Source organism: Protomyctophum bolini, assembly GCF_963924005.1.
Source record: "Protomyctophum bolini genome assembly, chromosome: 6".
Taxonomy (NCBI): Eukaryota; Metazoa; Chordata; class Actinopteri; order Myctophiformes; family Myctophidae; genus Protomyctophum; species Protomyctophum bolini.
Genome location: NC_137867.1, coordinates 32,136,494 through 32,157,208, shown reverse-complemented (window position 1 = coordinate 32,157,208; position 20,715 = coordinate 32,136,494). Strand labels below are relative to the sequence as shown.

Below are 20,715 nucleotides of genomic sequence, written 5' to 3'. Positions count from 1 at the left end.
GAGAGAGTGAGGATAATTATAGGTCATCTGGTCCATCTGTAGTTTGATGGCCTGGATGCCATGACCTCCTAATGGAATCTGCACAGAGATAGTATGATTCATACATCCATAGAAATCCCAGTCAATGACAATGAGGACATTCCTTTGGCCACATTCTTGGCCCCTCCACTAAGGAAGAGCTGTCAACTCAACTCCACCTCTAGACTTTAAGCCTATAAATTAAACAGAATTAAATCAGAAAACCTCATGAGTAAAAAAAGAATCGTGAAAATAGCAGATGTACATCAGCTATTTTTGCATGACAACAATTCCAAAAGTTTCTGCATCGTGCCACAGAAGATGAAATAGCCTCAAGAAAATCAATTACTGCTATCAGCAGTGAAATTGCTCTCTTGCTCTTCCGAGCAGAAAACACTGCCATCTGTGAATTAGTTAAACAGCCACATGGGATGGTTAAATAGACCCTGTGGTTTGGGAAATACTGCCTACACAAACATTCTCTTCGTGCCTGTGCTTTACTGCTTGCATGACAGTGATTGTGCATCTGAATAAAAATAAACACAATTCTGTAAAAAAAATGTTCTGTTCCGTGGAAGGGAAAAAAACCTTGAGACCGAGTGTGATGGAACTTGTCATCTCTAAATCTGTAGGTTTTAAGAGGCTTGTGGGGCCAGTCAGGATTGAGGTCAGAAACCACAAATAAAAGTAATTTACAATTCCACAGTATATTCATATTTAAAAAAATCTCTATGTATTCCCAAGTAAAAAATATGGCATTTTTATTGTAAAGTGACAATGAAGAATGCTAACCGCCTGGGTTACTGATATAGAGTTCTTGCAGTGACCAAAAAGCTTACAATAGGAAAAGTGCTGGGTAATGCAAAGATGTGAATGACATTATTTTACATTATTGAAATGAAGCAGCATATAAAAATAATGTCCTTATTTACATGATTCTGTGTATTTATAATATTACTCTGTAGCACAAAACTTGTAAACTTGACAAACATTTTGGTCCAGCACAGGGATTGCCTCCTCAACACACAAAATAATCTCAGACTTCGTATTAGCCTACAAATTATCTTCAAAATCAGATTAATTAAAATAGGGCTAAGTGTTTAGCTACTACAGTAAAAGTGAACTCTCCCCAATTATGACTCGTGAAAACATCATGTCAGAATGATAGTGACTGGTCTCATAAGTGAGTTCATTAGCATTAGCCTCGTTAACAGAGACATTCAATTCTCCGTACCCTCTATTTTCTATAAATAGTCCAGGACCTTGAGGGTGGAACATGACTGAATGAAGAGGGATTACAGTGGTTAAACAGGCTCTCCCTTTTCACACAGGGATAGCTGGTGGATTTTAATGGTGGGAAGCCTTCCGGAGGACGTGGGCGCAACATGGTTAGATTCCTGCGAGGTCGCGTCTTCACTGTGAATGCAGAAGCAAGTCCTCTGGAGGCTCTTACTGCATAGTTTGGCCATTTTTGCCCTGCCAGTTGCTGGTGCTCCTGAGTTAGCTCTCGGGCCCCCAGAAAACATCCTCCAGTCTCCTATGTCCCTGGAGAAGGGAGTTCTGGACAGGCCAACCGAGGAGGAGGGGCTAAATCGAGAGGGGTCCCCTCTGCAGTCCAAGGCAAGAGTGAGGGATTGCCCATGCCTATGCCCCTGACCCTGGTTAAGCCCTGTATTAAGATGATGGTGTTGTGGTTTGGGAGTTGTTCTCAGACAGTGTACTCCTAGCAGACTACGGAAAGCCTTCTTAAACTCCAAGTTAGAGCAGGGGTAAATAATAGGATTGATGCAGCTGTTGAAGTAGCCGAGCCAGAAAGTGATCTTGAAGACCGTGTCTGAAGGTCTGTATGCAGGGAACATGGAGCCTGCAGGGACATTAGACACAAACCAATCAGATGGAGGATACTATAAAGCCTGAGTTATACTTACAGTTAAATCTAAACCCTGAACTGAATCTCTGTGCTATAGGCAGTGTTTGTTAAAATTAAGAAATCACAAAATGTATATTCAGTGCTATGGCCATTTGAAATCAAGTCTTATTACCCAATTTAGTGGTAACTAATGGCAAACAAACTGAAAACCATAGTCATCATCACTCGTTAAGATCCACTTGAGCTGCTTAATAATAGTTTTATGCAGTTTCCATTTAAGGATCTCTACCAACTTTAAGGTTAATAGCTTCATTAAAATTGCATTCATAAATTGCAATTTTTGAAGGAAGGCGTCACATGGAGAGACTGTGAGCAGGGCCCTTAGTGAAGCGAAGGACAGAATGCTTTAACGGGCCCATTACATGCAGGCCTGGTTGTCACTGTAAATGTAGGTGACTCCTCACAGATCTGGCGTCTGCCAGTGGTACATCAAAAAATGGTTGTCTTCTTGGATGAGCACTGCAACTGAGCATCTATCTCCAAATATATAACCGAGGGAGATTTCTTGTTAAACATTTTATAGGACAGGCTGTTCCGAGACAGTTCAAAGTAGGTCTTTTGAAAAAGGAGACTGTGATGTGGACATGGCTCCACAACAGAGTTATTAGACTCACCGTCTGTACTACTCATCCATTTGAACCCATGCTATGTCAAAAAATCACACCCGTGTGAAGTGAGTGGTGCAACTCTGTGTGGAGGTCCCCGGAACATCCAGACCCCCAGGAACGCGCCCAGGGGGCCAGGCAGTTTCCGGCGAGCCGCCCCTCATCCAAAATGGTTGAAAAATGACAGAGTTACCGTGTGGAGGTCCCTCTACTGTACTGTACTAGTGTACTGTACTGTACTGTCACACCTGAAATCATCATATATGCAGTTAATATGTGTGTGTTTGTTGTTGTGCAGCCTAGCACAACAGTGACACAACAGCCTGTTATAGCGCCACCATGAGGCAGAAACACATTTCTTTATATTACTCGTACACATTTGATCCATATACCCCAAAAACGCTCCTATCCTGGTGGAGACCTGTGCCCCGAGGGGCACTTTTTCTAGTTGATTCTGCTTTTCTCATGTTCTAAGAAGCAAGGCTTTGATTGCAGTTGTTCTGTTGTTGAGTTGAATGTGTGATCATATAATGTTATTACAAAAGCCATAAAAAAGCAAGAACCAGAACACACTTGTCTCCAAAATAAGCAGCATCACACTACAAGAACCAGTTAATGTAAATACAGCCTGTGTAGCCCCTGAAATGTATATGCAGTCTGAGATGCATGCACCCTCAAAACTAAATCTTGGCAAGGTGCATTCAACGGAAAAGAGCATCAGCAAAAAATAAGTCATTGCCCATTCCATCATGTTCTAATTCAAACATCACTGTTATGGCCAGACATATTTATTTTGTATATTTGTATAATTTTATATTTAGATTAGTATTTGTATTTCTTTTTGCATTACCAGTATTCTGTATTCCTGCTTCTGCAAGGTTGGGAGGTGGAGAGAGACTGGAGAGCTCATTACCACATTGTCTGTAAACTGTGGCAAATTGACAGTCTGTGGGGGGAATTGGTCCCTATTGATGATTTGGTGGCTCCACTAATGCCCTGGCCGATGATTGGCCGTGGACCCTAGCTGCTCGCTACAAAAAACCCTCACTTTGACTAGAATGTTCAGTCAGCTTCGGCAGCGCAGACTCTATTCATCCGTCCTCTCACCGAACCAAATGTTCTTTTGTTAAAACGTTGTCTTACTTTAGTGGGATGTTGATAGTGGGGTGCTGATGGCACTGCAGCACCTGGTGGTGGTGTTTTAGTTTATACATAATATATATATATATACACACACACACACACACACACACACACACACACACACACATAGATACGTACGTACGTATGTACGTATCTATTAAAACAATATATGTTAAGTTTGGGGAATAAAATGGATGTTGAAATAGGTGTTTGTTTTGAGTAATATGGGTAGGAACTAGGAAGTAGGAACCTATGTAACAGGTAGCCTACTGTGTGACACAGGAACCTGTTGGTTGCACCTCTGTTTACATTTGAGCTGTTGCAAACACATTTTATAAACTATTGCCCGGTTGGATAAACTCATAGGGAAAGGGAAAAGGCACTTTCTCCCAAATATAGGTAAGACATACATTATTGTTTATTGCTGCTGCTGCTGCTGCTGCCACCATGCAGAAATGAGGTGTTAAAATGTGTGTATTACTTCAATGTCTTTCTTAATGAGGATGTACATTGAGAAGTGCAATAATTCCAAACTGAAACACTGCTTGGTGGTCTAAGACTTAAACTGTGAAAGTACGGTAAATAACTTTGTATTAAGACCTTAGTTCATTGAAAGGGAGGCCACCACTGTGGTAAGGACTAAGGATACATAGCCTCTTTCGGCACCCTCGGTTAAGCTCTTTTCATCGCTTCCCTGTAGGGTCCCTGATCAGTTCGTAAGCACTCAATAGGACGCAGCTGTACATACGGAAGGGAAGAAGAGAGAATTTCAGAGCAGCCAAAACTGTAAAAAAAAGATTATAAATACTTAACGGCATCGGGGTTTAAAGCGATTTCTCCCATGTTTCCGTTGTCTCCTATAGCCGCTTTATGCATCTTTGAAACATCTCGCCAACCCCTCAAGCGGAGCGAGTTTCGCGGGGCGAGTTGGTAAAGGGGCGAGTCGTTTGGTATTCACATGAAAAGCCCTTACTTAAACTCTACTCGCTATATTTACTCTTATCAACATGAGTGTACACAGTGAATAGGGCATTCCCGGGTGTGAAGAGACTGTATGTGTAACTATAGGAGGGATGTGAAAAGTAGTTCCCGTTGCCTTATGTACATTGGATTATCTAAAGTGATTCCTGAGGGAATTGTGAGAACTCTAAAGAGCTAAAAAAAAATGTATGTGATTCGTATTCCTTTCTCACATTCCCTCCATGCATAAAGAGAGTGCATAGCTGGCACACTGGCTTCTGACTGTCCTTGACAGAGAAGAAATTTAATAAGCCATAAAAGTGAAGTGATGACTTCATCTACAATAGAGGGTATGCGCAATTGCGCATGCATAAAGTGACTAATGCCGTTACTGCTATCTGATCGCACTTTATGATGATGTCACACGCATACCCTCTATTCTAGTGACGTCACATTGATAACGTAAGCAGCTAAGTGAAAGGGAGTGCATGGAATCTAGCATTTTCAGTGGACCCCTTGCCTTTGTATTCAAGTATGGATATACATTACAGTATAAGTGTTGGTGTACTTTACTGAGCAATGAGAAATGTGCTCATTTTCTACAGTGTTGTCTACTGCTGACTTTTGCTGACAGAGAAAGATCAGATGCTCCGAGAGATATGACCTAATAGAGTTGTATTATTAATGACAGCTACCCAGAATGGTCATTAATACTGAATAGTGTGCTTGTAGACCTGCTATTTTCAGAGTGTGGCACCATATCATACGACAAAGTCTGGCTTAAGGCACAGCTGGGCTCATCTGAATTGCACTAACCTCTCTATGAACTCCTTGCGAAGTAATTCAATTAACATTATCACACATATATTCATGAGCACAGTCCGGCAGTGCGAGAATCAATCGTTTCTTTAATGAATGAATGTACTGTGTAGAGTAGACGTGAGATTACATTCTGAAAAGCCGTAACGCATCGACATGTTCCCACTTTATGAAATACTCAATTAACTTAAAGGTTATGGAGCTTAAGCACATACGTCCTATATACTTCGTAGTACAACGAATGGTTAAAATAACCAAATCTACAAGCTCACAACACACGTGAGCTTCTAGATCTATACCATTTACACACACACACACACACACACACACACACACACACACACACACACACACTTTTGTTAAAGCAAATAATCTAGCACACCCTAATCCTTGTTGCTGTATATTAATGGCAGGTAAAATGATGATATCAGAATTATAAAAATATATTTGATTAGTCACTCAGTAGTGCTACCTGTAGACATCTACCGTACCTCCTATTGCTGTTGGGCACTGTTTCCTGGCACGGAATGTGTCTTTGGGGAATGACTACGCACGACAGTATCATCATCCAGTCTGTGTCGTGACAAATTGCAATGAGTCTGTGTTACCTTGTATGACACCAATCTATACATTCTTCTGAGTCTGTGTTACTTTGTATGACATCAATCTATACATTCTTCTTAGCCTAGAATCTAGATCCCATTCACTGGATTCCAGGCTAGCATTTTCATGTTATTTCTGACCTTTTAATAAACAAAAATGTTGATTATGCTGGAGTAAATAAAAGCCCAATTTAAGCAGCCTGTCTTACTTACTAACCAAGTATACATATTTTATTTTGATTTCCCTTGGGGGTGGGGTGGCTAAATTGTCTGTATTTGGTATCTGTATTGGCTAACACAGAAATTGTGGAATCGGGATCGGATCGGGAACGAAAAAAAAATCGGGACATCCCTAATAGAAATCCAACGTGACATGCTACTTTCTGTCCTAAAATTCCATGCAGGTGATTATTTTTGTGTCAGAGTTTCGAAGTGCTTGTTTTCAATCGCACAATGTCCTGCTGCCTCCTGCATTATTAAGTGCAATTTAGAAGCAGGTGGTAAGCAGGACCGTATGGGTGCTTTCCAAAATGCTCCATGCTGTTTTGCCAATGAGTCTAGATGGCCCAAGTGGAAAAGCGACACATTTGCATCTCCATGGGCTAATAAAATTTGACTTGACTTGACTACTGTGACATCATCTCCATATTTCCGTATAAAACTGAGATAGACACACAGAGGCAGACAGATGCACAGACAAGCATTCCTGGAATTAATAGATTAACAATTAGGATTCAACAGTACAAGAAGATGTTGATGTAAATACTCACTAATCGGCAGCACCAGGAAGAAGGGCAGCCAGCACAGCACAAAGCATCCCACCACGATACCCAAGGTCTTGGCGGCTTTCATTTCTCGTGAGAACTTGAGCAGGCGCAGGGCAAAGTGTGAGCGGCTGCGCAGGGCCTCGTCCTCAGACATGGCAGTGTTGCCCCGGTGGATCCTTAACGTCACACACTCTGAGTCAGCCTTCTCAATCTTCAGACCTTCCTTGAGACCCCGGCTCTCCTTGTGAGCTACCACATAGACCCGACAGTACATGACCAGGATTATGGTCAGAGGCAGGTAGAAGGAGCCCATGGCAGAGAAGATGGCATAGCCGGGCTCCTCGTTGACCATACAGACGGACTCGTCCTCGGGCCCCGGCTTCTTCCAGCCAAACAAGGGGCCGATGGATATGACGACTGACAGCACCCACAGTGCCACCACTGCCAGCAGCGCCCTGCGCTCCGTCACTATGGTGGGATAGCGCAGTGGGTAGCTGACGCCGATGTAGCGATCTATGGAGATGGCACACAGGCTCATGATGGAGGCCGTGCAGCACAGCACGTCCACGGCTAGCCACAAGTTGCAAAATGGACGTCCAAACACCCACCGATCCAGGATCTCGAATGTAGCGGAGAAGGGCAGCACAATGGAGCTCAGGAGCAGGTCTGCCACCGCCAGGTTGACGATGAAAAAATTTGTGACCGTCCGGAGTTGTCTGTGGCATGCCACCGAGAGGATGACCAGGATGTTCCCCACAACTCCAAACAAGATTAGAGCGCCCAGCACTACACCCAGCGATACAGCCTTAACCACATTGAGTTCCGCGACCAACCCCTGGCTACAGTTGGCGCAATTCTGAGACAGGAGGTCGGGGGTCATGTTTTCAAACACAGGAAGCATTTGCTCCGAAAACAGGCGTTATGTGAGACCTGCACCTTTTTAAAGTTCAACAAGGACATTAGCGCACTCCAAAATCCATTAGAATAATGATCACATTAAGTCTGTCCTGTCAAAACATGGCTTGACTGATGATGCCTCTGTCTAATGAGCTGTTACGGGAATGTATGAAGAAAAAGAAAACAGGATGCATGAGAAAAACATAATGCGTGTAGGGCAAGCCTATTGAGCTAGCATCAGATCCATCTTGAAAATGTCACTGAGGTTTAAATGACAGGTTAGTATGCAGTATGCACCTGGAGGAAAAACTCTCTTGGAACTGGAGTATTATTAGTAGTAGTAGTAGTAGTATATATACCAAGGGGAAAATAACTGTATGTGACCATTATTTAAAAAATAAAACTAACACTTTAGTGTTAAGTCAGGGCCCAAACTGGACGTCCTATTCCACATCTTCCTTTAAAACAAAGCATTACATTGAATGTTGAAGGTGGAATTGCCAAGTGTAATCACATGTGAACATGGATTTTGATCCAATTAGTTTAGGACAAAGGACATTATTATCCAGTCCATTCAAGATTAAAAGTCCATTCAGTCCAAAAAGATTAAAAATTTCTACTGTTGGGCAAACAACAGTAGAAAAAGCCTCAGGCGCCTTCTGCTGAATGTCGAGATGGGTTCATCTTGCACGGTGCTATGCACAAAGACGGTGACGGCGACGGTGACAGCAAGAAGGTGCCTTTGAAAAGAGAAAAGAAGAGAAGAATTTATGAGCCCCTGTCAACAAATGGAGACCAAAACAGAAAAATCCAAACAATTGTCTTGAGTTTTCCATCTAGTTATTGGTTCCCTATATTGTTGTCCCTATTTATTTTGTTCTTCTCACTCTGTAATCCGTCATCTGGCTCCACCTTGTCAGAATCGATTTATACTGAGTGTGGGTGTCGCACACCAAACATAGCTCATAGCTGATCCACAAACTCACACCCACAAGTTTAATGCTGCGTTCACACATACGGGCAGATGTAAAGATACAGTCTACCATTCATTTTCAATGGAAGCCAGCGACATGAAGATACAAAGATACATCTGACGTTTGTAGCTGCTGCAAAAGCTCCAACAGCTATAAAAACATTGAGCTGGTTTCAACTTCAGCTACGAAGATACAAAGCTACAAATACGCTGTGTAGCTTTGTATCTTTGTATCTTTTGAATGTGCCAGTGTGAACGCAGCATAGATCAGGCACCACGCTGCAGACGACATGCATGGTGTGTCAGATCCGCCTCAGTCTAATCAATGTGACTATGGCCTCGATCCTCATCTGTGCCAATCGATCCTCATCTGTGCACAATGTGCCTACTGAGTGGGAAAAATTGAATGCCTACTGAGTGGCAAAAAACAAATTTCTGGCTTTGACAGCCCAATGAGCCCATACATCCAAACAGAAGTCCTATCTGATTACATTAAACGACGTTAAACTCACTTTGCCACTCACTTTATGCATGCGCATATGTATTACTTTACTTCCCACCTCCTTCTTTGTTTAGGCTCAAGTTAAAGGATAAATAACATTGCAGGCATTTTGAATTCTATGAATGGAAATTACTCTGGGGCCTATCTGCACACAGTGTGAGAGTTCAAAACAACACACGCTGAGAGATCCTAACATCTGTTTATTCAGGTGTCAAGCCTAATTTCTACTCTGACCAGCGATACCATGGTGTGATGGACTATGCATAAGATATCCAAATGAAAAGCAGCAACACTTGCCCGAACTTTGTCTTTCCTTTGAATTTGACCCAGAATGTACTTTTTTGTACTTTCAATGGTCACAATCTGTTTATCTAAAAACATCATCATCATGACGTAAAATAGACACTTACTATGTCTATTTGCTCAGACATTATGACGTCAAATTGTCCATTCATTGTCAATGGGAATTTAATGTTTGTATAAGACAAATTTTGTGCACACACACCAAAAGCTGGATAAAGGAGGGTAAAGAGGAAAATAGGCTCGGGCCAGCCTAGCGGTCCGGACACCTGGGCTGGTGGTCCAGCCTGACAGCGTGTCGCAGGTTCGACTCCCGATCCCGACGACGTTTGTTGCGTGTCTCCCCCGTCTCTCTCCCCGTTTCCATCAGTGGAGGCGGGATTTGTTTGATGTGAACATGCACTGGGCCTTTAACACTGCTTATTCCAACCACATTCCACTCTCACTGTGATGCATGGCATTCCTGTCAGTGTATTTTCTCATGTCTGCCCTTTGACTTAGAAACAATATCTTAGTCCAGTGATTAGGGTTGTCCTGATCGGATCGGGTGGTCAGAAATCGGGGCCAATCACGTCATTTTCAAATGATTGGAATCGGATCGGGAGCCAAAAAACATGATCGGGACATCCCTAGTATCAATATTATATCCATATCATGATATTAGACTGGAAATTGTCTGTGATTTGGGATATTGTACTATTGTGATATGGCATAAACGTGTTCTATAAAATATAATTATTGGATCGGGGAAAATCTGTATCGGCAGTTGCTCAAAATCACGTTTTTTTTATCACGCACAAAAAAATGTGATCGGAACATCCCTACCAGTGATTCACAAAGTGGGGTCTGGGGACCACCATCGGTCCTTGAAGGGGTTAACATGCTGTACCATCACAATCAGTTTAACCACGACAAAGTGTACTATGTAATAACTAAGGAATGAATATTCCATTATGATCAAAGTCAAAGCATTCTTTGATACAAAATGGCCTCTTTCTGCTTGAAGAAGAGCGGCCAATAGTTGACCCCAGAGGTCAAATGCCCCAAACGGCTCCGTTTACACACCCCAACTGTGTGCCCTGTGCACACACGCACGTGTACGCAAACTATGCACATATATACTGATATGCACGCATACAGAGTTTCCTAGACCCCTTGTCTAGAATACGGAATGTTGCTGGATGAGCTATGACCTTGCCTGCATGAGTTTCTGAGACTGATCTGTATTAACTGGTGATATAATGTCATTCATATTCAGTTAATGATAATTAATCATTCAATTACCACTATTAATCACTACAACTAGCATGGATTCTTTTTCATGGATTTTACATTGGATGACATAGTGTAGCATGGCCTTTTTTCATGTTTTTTTCATTAGGCGACAGTACCATGGCATTTTTATATAATTTTTTACATTGAACAACACATTCATTGATTTGGACGGCATTGTAGTATGACATTTCTTTAATGTAGCATGGTATTCCAAAATAGCTGATTTACAAGCTCACAACACATGGCATCATGTGTTTTTTTCTTCACAGATTTTGAAAAATATTGTCAATTTTTTTTCCCCCTTTAAAAAAAATATATTGATGATCTCTCACCCCTCACAACAAAACCTTTGGGGTCCATACACTGTCTTAGTCCAATGCAAAGTTCCGCTGTTTGACAGATGCAAAGTAATTTTGTCCATGCAGATTACTGACATTTGTCATGACATTACTTAACTAATGTAGAATGGATTATTACATTAAAGCAATACAAGTAGTGAGACCACACCAACTGTTTGAAAGATTTTCATAAGCTGCTTTGTCTGTCTGTCTGTCTGTCTGTCTGTCTGTCTGTCTGTCTGTCTGTCTGTCTGTCTGTCTGTCTGTCTGTCTGTCTGTCTGTCTGTTTGTCTGTCTGTCTGACAGACAACATAAAATACAATCGAGGGAGAAAGTTAGAAAGGGAGATGGCAAGAGAGTGGGCACTCCTCACAATAGTTATATAGAGTTCTGAATCATGAAATAACTCTGTGCTCTGAGCTTTACTGCCAGTTATCATAATCGTAGTACTGACCTCAGTTTCTTAGAGTCAGTCTCCAACCTTTTTTTAATTAAGTGCCATGTTTTTATTTTTTAGATAGTCAGTGTGCCACCATGTCAACATTAATTTTAATTGTACCACATAAAAAGTTCCAACATATTTTGATTGTCATGAATATTACCTTTTCCCCAAGTTCCTTTTAAATATTTCCTTTCACATTGTTATAAGGATCATTAGACTCTGAGCAATAACCCACCTGTCTCCCAGACTGGGCCAGACTCCCTCCCTGGTCAGAGTTCAGCTTTTAATGAATGGAGAATTATGAGCAGGATGTCATTTACATACAAATGTAAGGGACTTTTTATTTTTATTGTTTATTTTAAAACAGAAATCCTGTCTTTCACACATATGCCTGCAGTGTGCCAGTGATCGGACCCTCCTTTGTGCCAATGTTGGTACCGGTGCCAAAGGTTGCCTAACTGTTACATAACTGCCTAACTGTTACATAATTACATGATGGGATGATGTGTTTAAATGATGAATGCATGTAGCCTACTGTATCATGCCAGTGACAGGGTCTGCATAGAGCCAAAAAGCCCTGTGAGAAATGTGAAGTGATGAGTGAGAGCTGTCAACGAATAATACAACCTACATCTAGAGCACCATGATTAAATGGTTCAACAGATTGTAACTGATAAGTAAAATAGTTCTCTCGTGCTGTGCATGTGTGGGACCTGCGGGTGTGTACTGTATGTGCATGTTTCTCTGTGCATGCGTTCGTGTTTTTGTATGTTTGTATAATTTTGGTACCAGTACAAAACACGACGTAGTCCTGCACACCCTCCCGTGTCTTCACTATTTTGTAACTGTCTGGCATTTCATTTTATAAGAAAACCTTTTAGAATTTTTTTGCGTGACACTGTCATACAGTATGTGTTTAGTTTGGGGGCAGAGTGGGCACTATAGGGCAGAGTGCAAAATCTGCAATATATGGGCGTTAATATTTGTGGAATATATATAAAAATGAGGGGTGCCCAATACTGTATTTATATCGGCCAACTGACGTCTCACGTCATCAATAATTGTGGGCTGCGATTCGATTAACATTATAAGTGCTGTAAACAAACGTCCATAGACTTGACTACCATATGACGTAATTTTCAAACACCATGCATGAGAGATACAAGGTTTCTGCCTGACAGCATCGGTTTATTCTGATGCTCCTTGTTTTTGACCTATCCCCTTTGCTGCAGTAACCCCACTGTGGGATTAGCAAAGGATTATCTTATCTAACTCTTCTTTAGTTAGGCCATAGCTGAATGGGTAGAGAGATGGCACCTGGGAAACACGGTTTTCCCCCAAAAAGTAAAGTGAGTCTCCCTCTCTCTCCAGCTCTTTAATAAACAGAAAATATATTTTCAGGTAGGTGACAACATTTCAGCCAATCAGGAGAGTGTAGCCATTTATCAGCTTAACGTTTATAGTGTTCCAGTTCCAATTTTGTCAGCTCATTTCTTTGTGTCATCACTTACAATTTCAACTGTATCCTGACTGCGTTCTCTATCCTGATTGGATAAAATTGGTATCCCGACCTGAAAATGCATTTTCTGTTTAATAAAAAGTTGGAGAGACATTGAGACTCCTAGTAACTGAACAAACACTCTAGTCTATAGCAATTAGTACTATCACAATATAGTGCTTTTTAATTATTCTTTTAACCAAATAAAATCACTTACCATACCTTTAACTTCTATCAATTAAACACCCCCCAAAGCCTTGAATTCATGGAGATTTTCTTAGGTTTTGTCGCCGGTAAGGAGTAAAGGAAGTCTCCTACTGAGTGACTCTTTGAGTGTACTCTTTTGAGTAGGACACTGAAAGAGTCTCCTACTGAGTATCCTGTTGACTGATGACCTGGTCAACAATTCCTAAGCTAATAATTTGCCAATAATTGAATGACCAGTGGAGTCTTCGGTAGGAGACTCAAAGAGTATAGGAAGTATCCTACTGAGGCTCTTTGAGTCTACTCTTTTGAGTAGGAGTCTCCTGTTGACCTGGTTATCAAATTATTGGCTTAGGAATGTGACAAGAACAAAACAAGAAATTACATAGTCACATTATACCAGCTTGTTGCCGCAAGCTGGTATAATATGACTATGTAATTTCTTGTTTTGTTCTTGTCACATTCCTAACCCCCTTTTTCTATGAGTCCTAATGTTTTCCCATTCTGCCTTAATTGCTTTCATTGTTTTCAAGGCAAAAAACAAACCATGTACAGACAATACAGTTTAATACAAATACAATGCTAAAAGGATTAAACCCCAGAAAGCACTATATGGCTTGTTTCCATTGGGGTCCTGTGTATTCAATTCATTGAAACATTTTGTGACAGACAAATGTACAATACTATGCAAAAACATCATATGAGCGAGTACTAATCAAAAAGAAAAATATGTATAATTCTGACACCCCATTAATCCGACTATGTGGCTTCGTGTGTGGTTAGGTTTAGTGATGACGTGTACACAGCAACACCGCCATCAGGGCCGGACTTACCATTGGGCTAGGGTTTTTCAAAATATCACTTGAATTGCGATCCAATTCAAGTGATATTTATTTAGTTATTGTATTATTATGGTTAAAACATTGAGAGCTTCTGCTCTGCTGTCTGCACTGCAGACAGTGACTCTGTGTTGTGGGGTAGCTGTGGAAAGCCCTAAAGCCTGCCAATGTCGCTGTGCATGTGCGACTATAGTGTGTGTCTGTCTGTCTGTCTGTCTCTCTCCCCCCTCTCTCTCTCTCTCTTTTGGGGGGCTGGGTACCACAAAATTACACCAAAATTAGAACGAAATACCCCCAATATTTTGCTGTAAAACTGGCAACTGCAATTACTGCATTAGTGCACTATTAGTGGCTTTACTCTTTCTTTATTCCTACTGTGAAGCACATTGTGATATATTTTTACTGTAAAACTGCATTAGTGCACTATGGCTACTAGTGGCTGCATTCATTCAGCGACTAGTCTGTCTGTCTGTCTGTCTGTCTGTCTGTCTGTCTGTCTGTCTGTCTGCCTGCCTGCCTTTCTCTTTTGGTGGGGCTGGGTACCCCAAAATTACAGAGAAATTAATACAAAATACCCCAACTTTTTTCCGGTCCAGCCCTGACCGCCATTCAGAGTATGAGAAAGTATTGCGGGCTCTCCATTTGCTTAAAGGACAGCCATAATGACAATGTGATGAGAAAAGATTACTATAGTTGCAGTGAGTGAAAAGACCAGCTCTGCAAGCAAGCTGGTAAAAAATGCCATGAATTCAAGGCTTGAGGTAAATTAATCCACTGTGATTAGCTGAGGACAGATCATACTTTGACTTTAGGCCCGACCATTTATCTCAGTATGGCTCTTCACTCTGCTTCTGTTGCATCTAAGAGCCCCTCTGCCATTGCAAAATAAAAAATAAATGCCCTCGGCAGATTTGGTCTGGCATCGCTTTGTGATTCGATTTCACCCTCTTATTTGTCAAATACGAGACACAACATTATACATCGGATGACAAAAGATTTACATAACAATACATACAAAGGACACACAAAAAGGGACACCTGGGTGGGATCGATGACCATCAGAAAGCAGGGATAGTTATGAGTCCATTAGTGAAAGATGCACGTTGCACCATAGCATAGCAGCCAGATATACAGAACTATCAAGCCCTGCCAGGAATGGCATCCACGTTTTTTGGAACTTCACTTTTTGGGTGATCACTATATGTGTGTATTCTGTCCATCGTGACGGCTTTGTTCCAGCTTAGCAATGGAGAGCATCTCATTGAGCCACCTCTTGAAACATGGAGAAGTTGGAGACGTCCAGTTTATCAGTATAATCTTTTTTGGCAGTGACCATACCTGCCTTAAACATCTGTTTTTGGTGGGAAGGAAGGGCCCTTGTCTCATTAAAGCAACCAAATATTGCTAAACAGCAATCTGGCTGATTATCCCTTTCCAGTTGTCTGGACTCTGGAGAACCAATTACCCCATAAATTTGTTATTACTGGACACTGCCATAATTGATGTGACAGAGAAGCCTCTGCAATACCACATCTATCACACGTAGGGGAGGGCATTATTATTATTATTGTTATTATTATATAATTTCTCCTGATAATATTAACCAGGTGGACCTTTTCACTGGGTGCCCAACAAATCCATATGACCCACACAGAACAGCTGTTCACGCTGGCCTCCTGGTAGCCCGTTCTCAGCATACACTCAGCGTGCGCTCCTGTCATAAAGCCATCATAAACACCTGCACAGCCTGCTGTAAGGAACACAACTTGTACAGTGTTCAGCTGTGATAATATCAAACATATAGAACTCTCAATTTAAGTGACTCACTCTGTGTGACAGAGTCAGAAGTCAGACACTATTTTTATATATTACATTTTTTGTTCCTCTGTGTTATTTGTGTCACTTATTACATATGATTACCAAAGAGCTCATCACATTATGTGGTGGGAAATTTGGAATTTGGATACTGATAAGTAGACCTAGTTCAGGACCTGTAAAGTGACTTGAATTGATGTAGCGTATAATAGCCTACTTTACATTACTTAAGGCCATTTTCAAAATTCTTAATTTCTTTACATTTTGGAAAACAAACGACATGCTGTAACATTGAGGTGCCCACAACTACAGCAACCACTCTAACTGTAAAACAATATAAGTCGGGGGTGGGCACTGGGCAGCCTTTTTGGGAACATGATCATCACTATATCTGGCAATCACCCAATGCCAGATAGTTTTAACCACTGCTCACAGATGCGGATTAATCAATAATGTAATAATAAAACCTAACAAAGAATGAGTCAATAACAGTAGACCTATACTGTTCACTGCAGTACACCCAATCAGTACCCTGGGTTAGGGTTACTGTAGGTTAGCCTCTGTCCCATGCAGGCTTAGCCCTATGGCCATGATCAAAAATGCCCACCCCTGAAAATGCAGATGTTCAAAGGCAAGAATGCATTCTTCAGTAGAATAAATGCAGAGACTATTAGGTTAATAATAGTAGACAGCCTACCTCGCCCATCTGCCATCTCTGCAACTATTTTGATTTGCAACAAAACGAAAACGCCCATTCTGTCCGAGAATCTCATGGATGAGATTTCATCTGTCGTGGTATTCAGACTTTGAAAGAACAGTGGACACTTAAGACTCCACTTATAGGCTACCAATTAGCCTGACATTGTCAGGGCTTTTCACTCGTTTTGGCTGCATGTAAATGCACATCACTTCACTTCAAACTCTGCTAGACTACTCATTAATCATATACAAGGAAAACAGCACAGCAATATAGTCTAGATTAGAACCATATGGATTATGGGACCCTGTTAGATTCAGTCACATATCACGGGCAGATTAAGAGATTAGTCTACTTTACAAATATGCGTGCGGCTATAGAATAGCAGCCTACAATTAGAGATTTCTTTCAGGGTATTTTTTTTTTTTACGCTGCCTGAGGCATAAACAAACAAGTGAAACGCTCTCGACTAGTAGACTTGCGTTTTATATAAGCAATAATATAGCCTACGAATGTGGCGGAATTATGACTATAGCCTATCTGAATGTTTTATGGAGTTTATACAACAAAAACGAAACAACTTTTAGGCTATGTTATCGATTTAAAGTGATGGGTTGAAACGGCCAACCATTAAAAGCATAAAAAGCGATTTTACTTTACTCACCATAATAACTTTGATGTGTCCGTCTCAAATTAATGCAGCCAGTGCGGTTGGATCGCCTCACTTGCGACAGTGACAATCTGCTCCCTGCCGTGAGACTATAATATCAAGATCAAGCATAAAGTGCGTTCATCCAAAAGAGCCATCACAGCCCTCGATAAATACAGGTCTTCAGGTGCTTCAACTCTCTTGGAACGTGCCAAATGAGTAAATGACTCACGTCCCTCCAGACCCCTTTTCGTCCTGTCTATCTCTCACCCCATCACCCCTCCTCATCTTCCTACATGCCCCCGCTCACATATCTCATCCCCTCTTCAGCATCACAACCGCGGCGTTGCGTCATCAAAGCGAAACTCTGCAACATCGTTCGCATTTATTCACAAGTTGTGAATCACAACTACGTATATAGGCTATTGTCCTAAAGTTATTGACAAAAATGAAAAAAGCAACTTGATGTGCCAAGGCAAGCTTTCTAGAGTTGCAGGAAATAGCCTATAACTGAAATGTTATGTCAATTAATTAAATTAATTCTCAAATCGACAATGCTATATGGAATCCTCATGTTTTAAACAATTATTCCCTATTTTAGCAGCTAATCGTTCACAACACAATGTGGTAGCTGCAGCACACACATATACGCACACGCACACACCTCAGATTTAGTTTTATTATAGGGATAATAATATAAATTATTTGGTTCTAGTTCCAGGTGTAAAGTTTTGAGTGACACTACCCACAGGAGGACACAGGGGGTGGGTGCCTCTAGGACAGGACTCCTCAAAGTGGGTGCCGTGACACCCTATAGGGTGCCTTAGAGGCTTAGAGGGTGCCTGAGAATACTTTATTAATAATAATAATAATAATATTTGGAAATCATCAATATCACTTCAGTTTCACCACTTAGACACTGAGGGCTGTATTTTGTGTGTCTTAAGGACCAGGTCTTATTCCCTAACTTGAGTAAACTAAAGACCTGGAGTGGAGGCGTGATCAATGCTCTTTGGCCACTCAGAATAGCCAAATGCCATTGATCACACCTCCAGGTCTTTAGTTTACTCAAGTTAGGGAATAAGACCTGGTACTTAAGACACGCAAAATACAGCCCTCTATGTTTAGTAAAACTGACCTGAGTGGTTAGTAGCAATGTAATTCAGGGGTGCCGTGGTTGAAAAGATCTTTTCACATAGGTGACCTGAGCCAAAAATGTTTGAGAACCTCTGCTCTAGGACATTTTGACCATATACCGCATGGACCAGCTCAGTGGCCTTGTGGTTTGAGTGCATGTCCGCCAGACTGGGAGGTCGGGGTTGGATCTCCGGCTGGGTCAAAGCCTTCCAAAGACTGTAAAAATGGGACCCACATTAATGCCTCCCTGCTTGACACTCAGCATTGGATTGAGGGTAAATCCCTGCGACATAGTAGCGTCATGTCCAGGGGGTGTACACATTAAGCTGCCTTCTCACGCTACAGAATCAAGAGATAGGCTCTGGCAAGGCTTATGCATGGATTTGAACCATAACCTGGATCTTCATGTGGTTCTTTGTACCCTCCCAATCAACACCACCCTCTAACAGTAGGCATACTATATGCAGTACACTTCAGAGGGGTTCATTTAGTTCTGAGGGGTATAAATTGACCGTTGTTGACGTCGGTTTACTAAATCTTTTCAAAACTGGAGATACAACTATAGACTATAATAGAGAAAGTACAGTTACTTAAACATATGAATACTTATCAACATGAGTGTGCAGAATGAATGGGTCTCTTTATTGGTGTGGATCCATTTAAAATAAAAATGAACAATTTCCATCATTCAAAACTGTTGTTCATAAATGAACAAACAAAGGGAGGTACACAAAGGTGGAATAAATATCACAAATATACAAGAAGAAAAAAGACTATAGATGCAGGCAGTGTTTTGTTTTCCAATGCAAGGAAGCCTATCCTGTTACGTGTATTTCTTCATTGTTACTCAGCACTTTTTGACCCTAACTTCCGTTTTGGCATTCTTCTAATCAGAACACGGACATGGATATTGTCGTCTGTTACTATTATCTTGAAAAGAGTTGCCAAGTTTTACTGTGGGGGAACTCCATAGTATAATGAAATATTGGGACTAAATAATGAGTTTCACCATCACGCCATTGGTGTGTCCCTAGTGCCTGAGTCATGCTTTCTGTGTGTTTTGAAAGTCTTAAGAGACCTGTTGGAAAGCAATTATCTAGGTGAGCTATCATGCATCGAGGCAGACTGCTGACGGAGTTTGAAAGCTGGTGAAATACTTCTGCATAAGAAACATTTCCCGTTGCTTACAGAGGCAACTTTCTTACAACAGAGCATCCAAACTATTAAACTATGTTGACATTTAGAGTGACATATTCAGTTAGGAGAATTATTTTCATGTGGTTCTGACTTGGTGATCCACTCCACTCTCAAAGATCACTTACAGCCCGGGTGCACCTGCTATTCGAAACTGGTCACAGTAAAAAGTCCAAGTCAAAGTCCAAGTCCACCCCCCTTACTACACATATTTCTTATTTTGATTTCTAACCGTTTATACGATGTTCTTGCATAGTACTGTAAATTTGTATGTCATTAATAGGCCATTCAATCTATAAGGTTTGAACCCAAATAAATTGCAATAGTAATCGTTTAAGGTTTTTATGATCATCCAATTAATATGCCAATTAAATAATTTGTGGGTCATGGTAAATTCAGGGGTTGAAACCATTTGGGTTACCATTAACAACCTATAGACAGTATACGGCAACAATTTATCATTTTCCTTATGCTTTAAGTAGCATTTGATGTGTCAAACTAGGGTGGTTTTCATGATTCTGAACCCATCTCAAGCATAACTTTTGCACGAAAAACACTCCTTGGGCTATAGGCCATAGCCACTTGCCCAAATGTGCCCAAATGTGATGACCTCATCGACAGCTATGGTCGTTTTTAGCCTTCTTCTTCTTCCTCTCCTTTTCTTCGTTTTTGAGTGGTGCAACCGCTCCTACAACCTGTCTGTCTGTCTGTCTGTCTGTCTGTCTGTCTGTCTGTCTCTCTGTCTGTCTGACTGTTTAGGGTACCAACAGGGGGTGCTATTGCACCACTCACTTCAGACAGGTCTGATCCATTAGGTCGCGAATACAAGCGGCCAAAATGAGTTTTCTTCGACGGGTGGCTGGCATCTCCCTTAGAGATAGGGTGAGAAGTTCAGTCACACGAGAGAGACTCGGAGTAGAACCGCTGCTCCTTCGCCTGGAAAGGAGCCAGCTTAGGTGGTCCGGATGCCTCTCGGGCGTCTCTCTAGGCAGGTCCTCGACGCACGTTCCACTGGGAGGAGACCCCGGGGCAGACCAAGGCGCAGTTGGAGGAAACGCATGGACTCACTGGCCTTGGAACGTCTCAGGATCCCCCAGGAGGAAGTCAATAA

At 41.5% G+C, this 20,715-nt stretch overlaps 1 protein-coding gene across 1 annotated transcript; it reads right to left on the bottom strand.

The window, feature by feature from the left end:
- Positions 1-1,322: 1,322 nt before the first annotated feature.
- adra1aa (adrenoceptor alpha 1Aa) lies at positions 1,323-7,745 on the bottom strand (the record flags this gene model as incomplete). The annotated part of the gene is made up of 2 exons (XM_080766630.1): positions 1,323-1,882; positions 6,848-7,745. 2 exons carry the CDS (start codon positions 7,743-7,745, stop codon positions 1,323-1,325), a joined length of 1,458 nt encoding a protein of 485 aa, XP_080622756.1.
- Between the last annotated feature and the right edge of the window lie 12,970 nt (positions 7,746-20,715).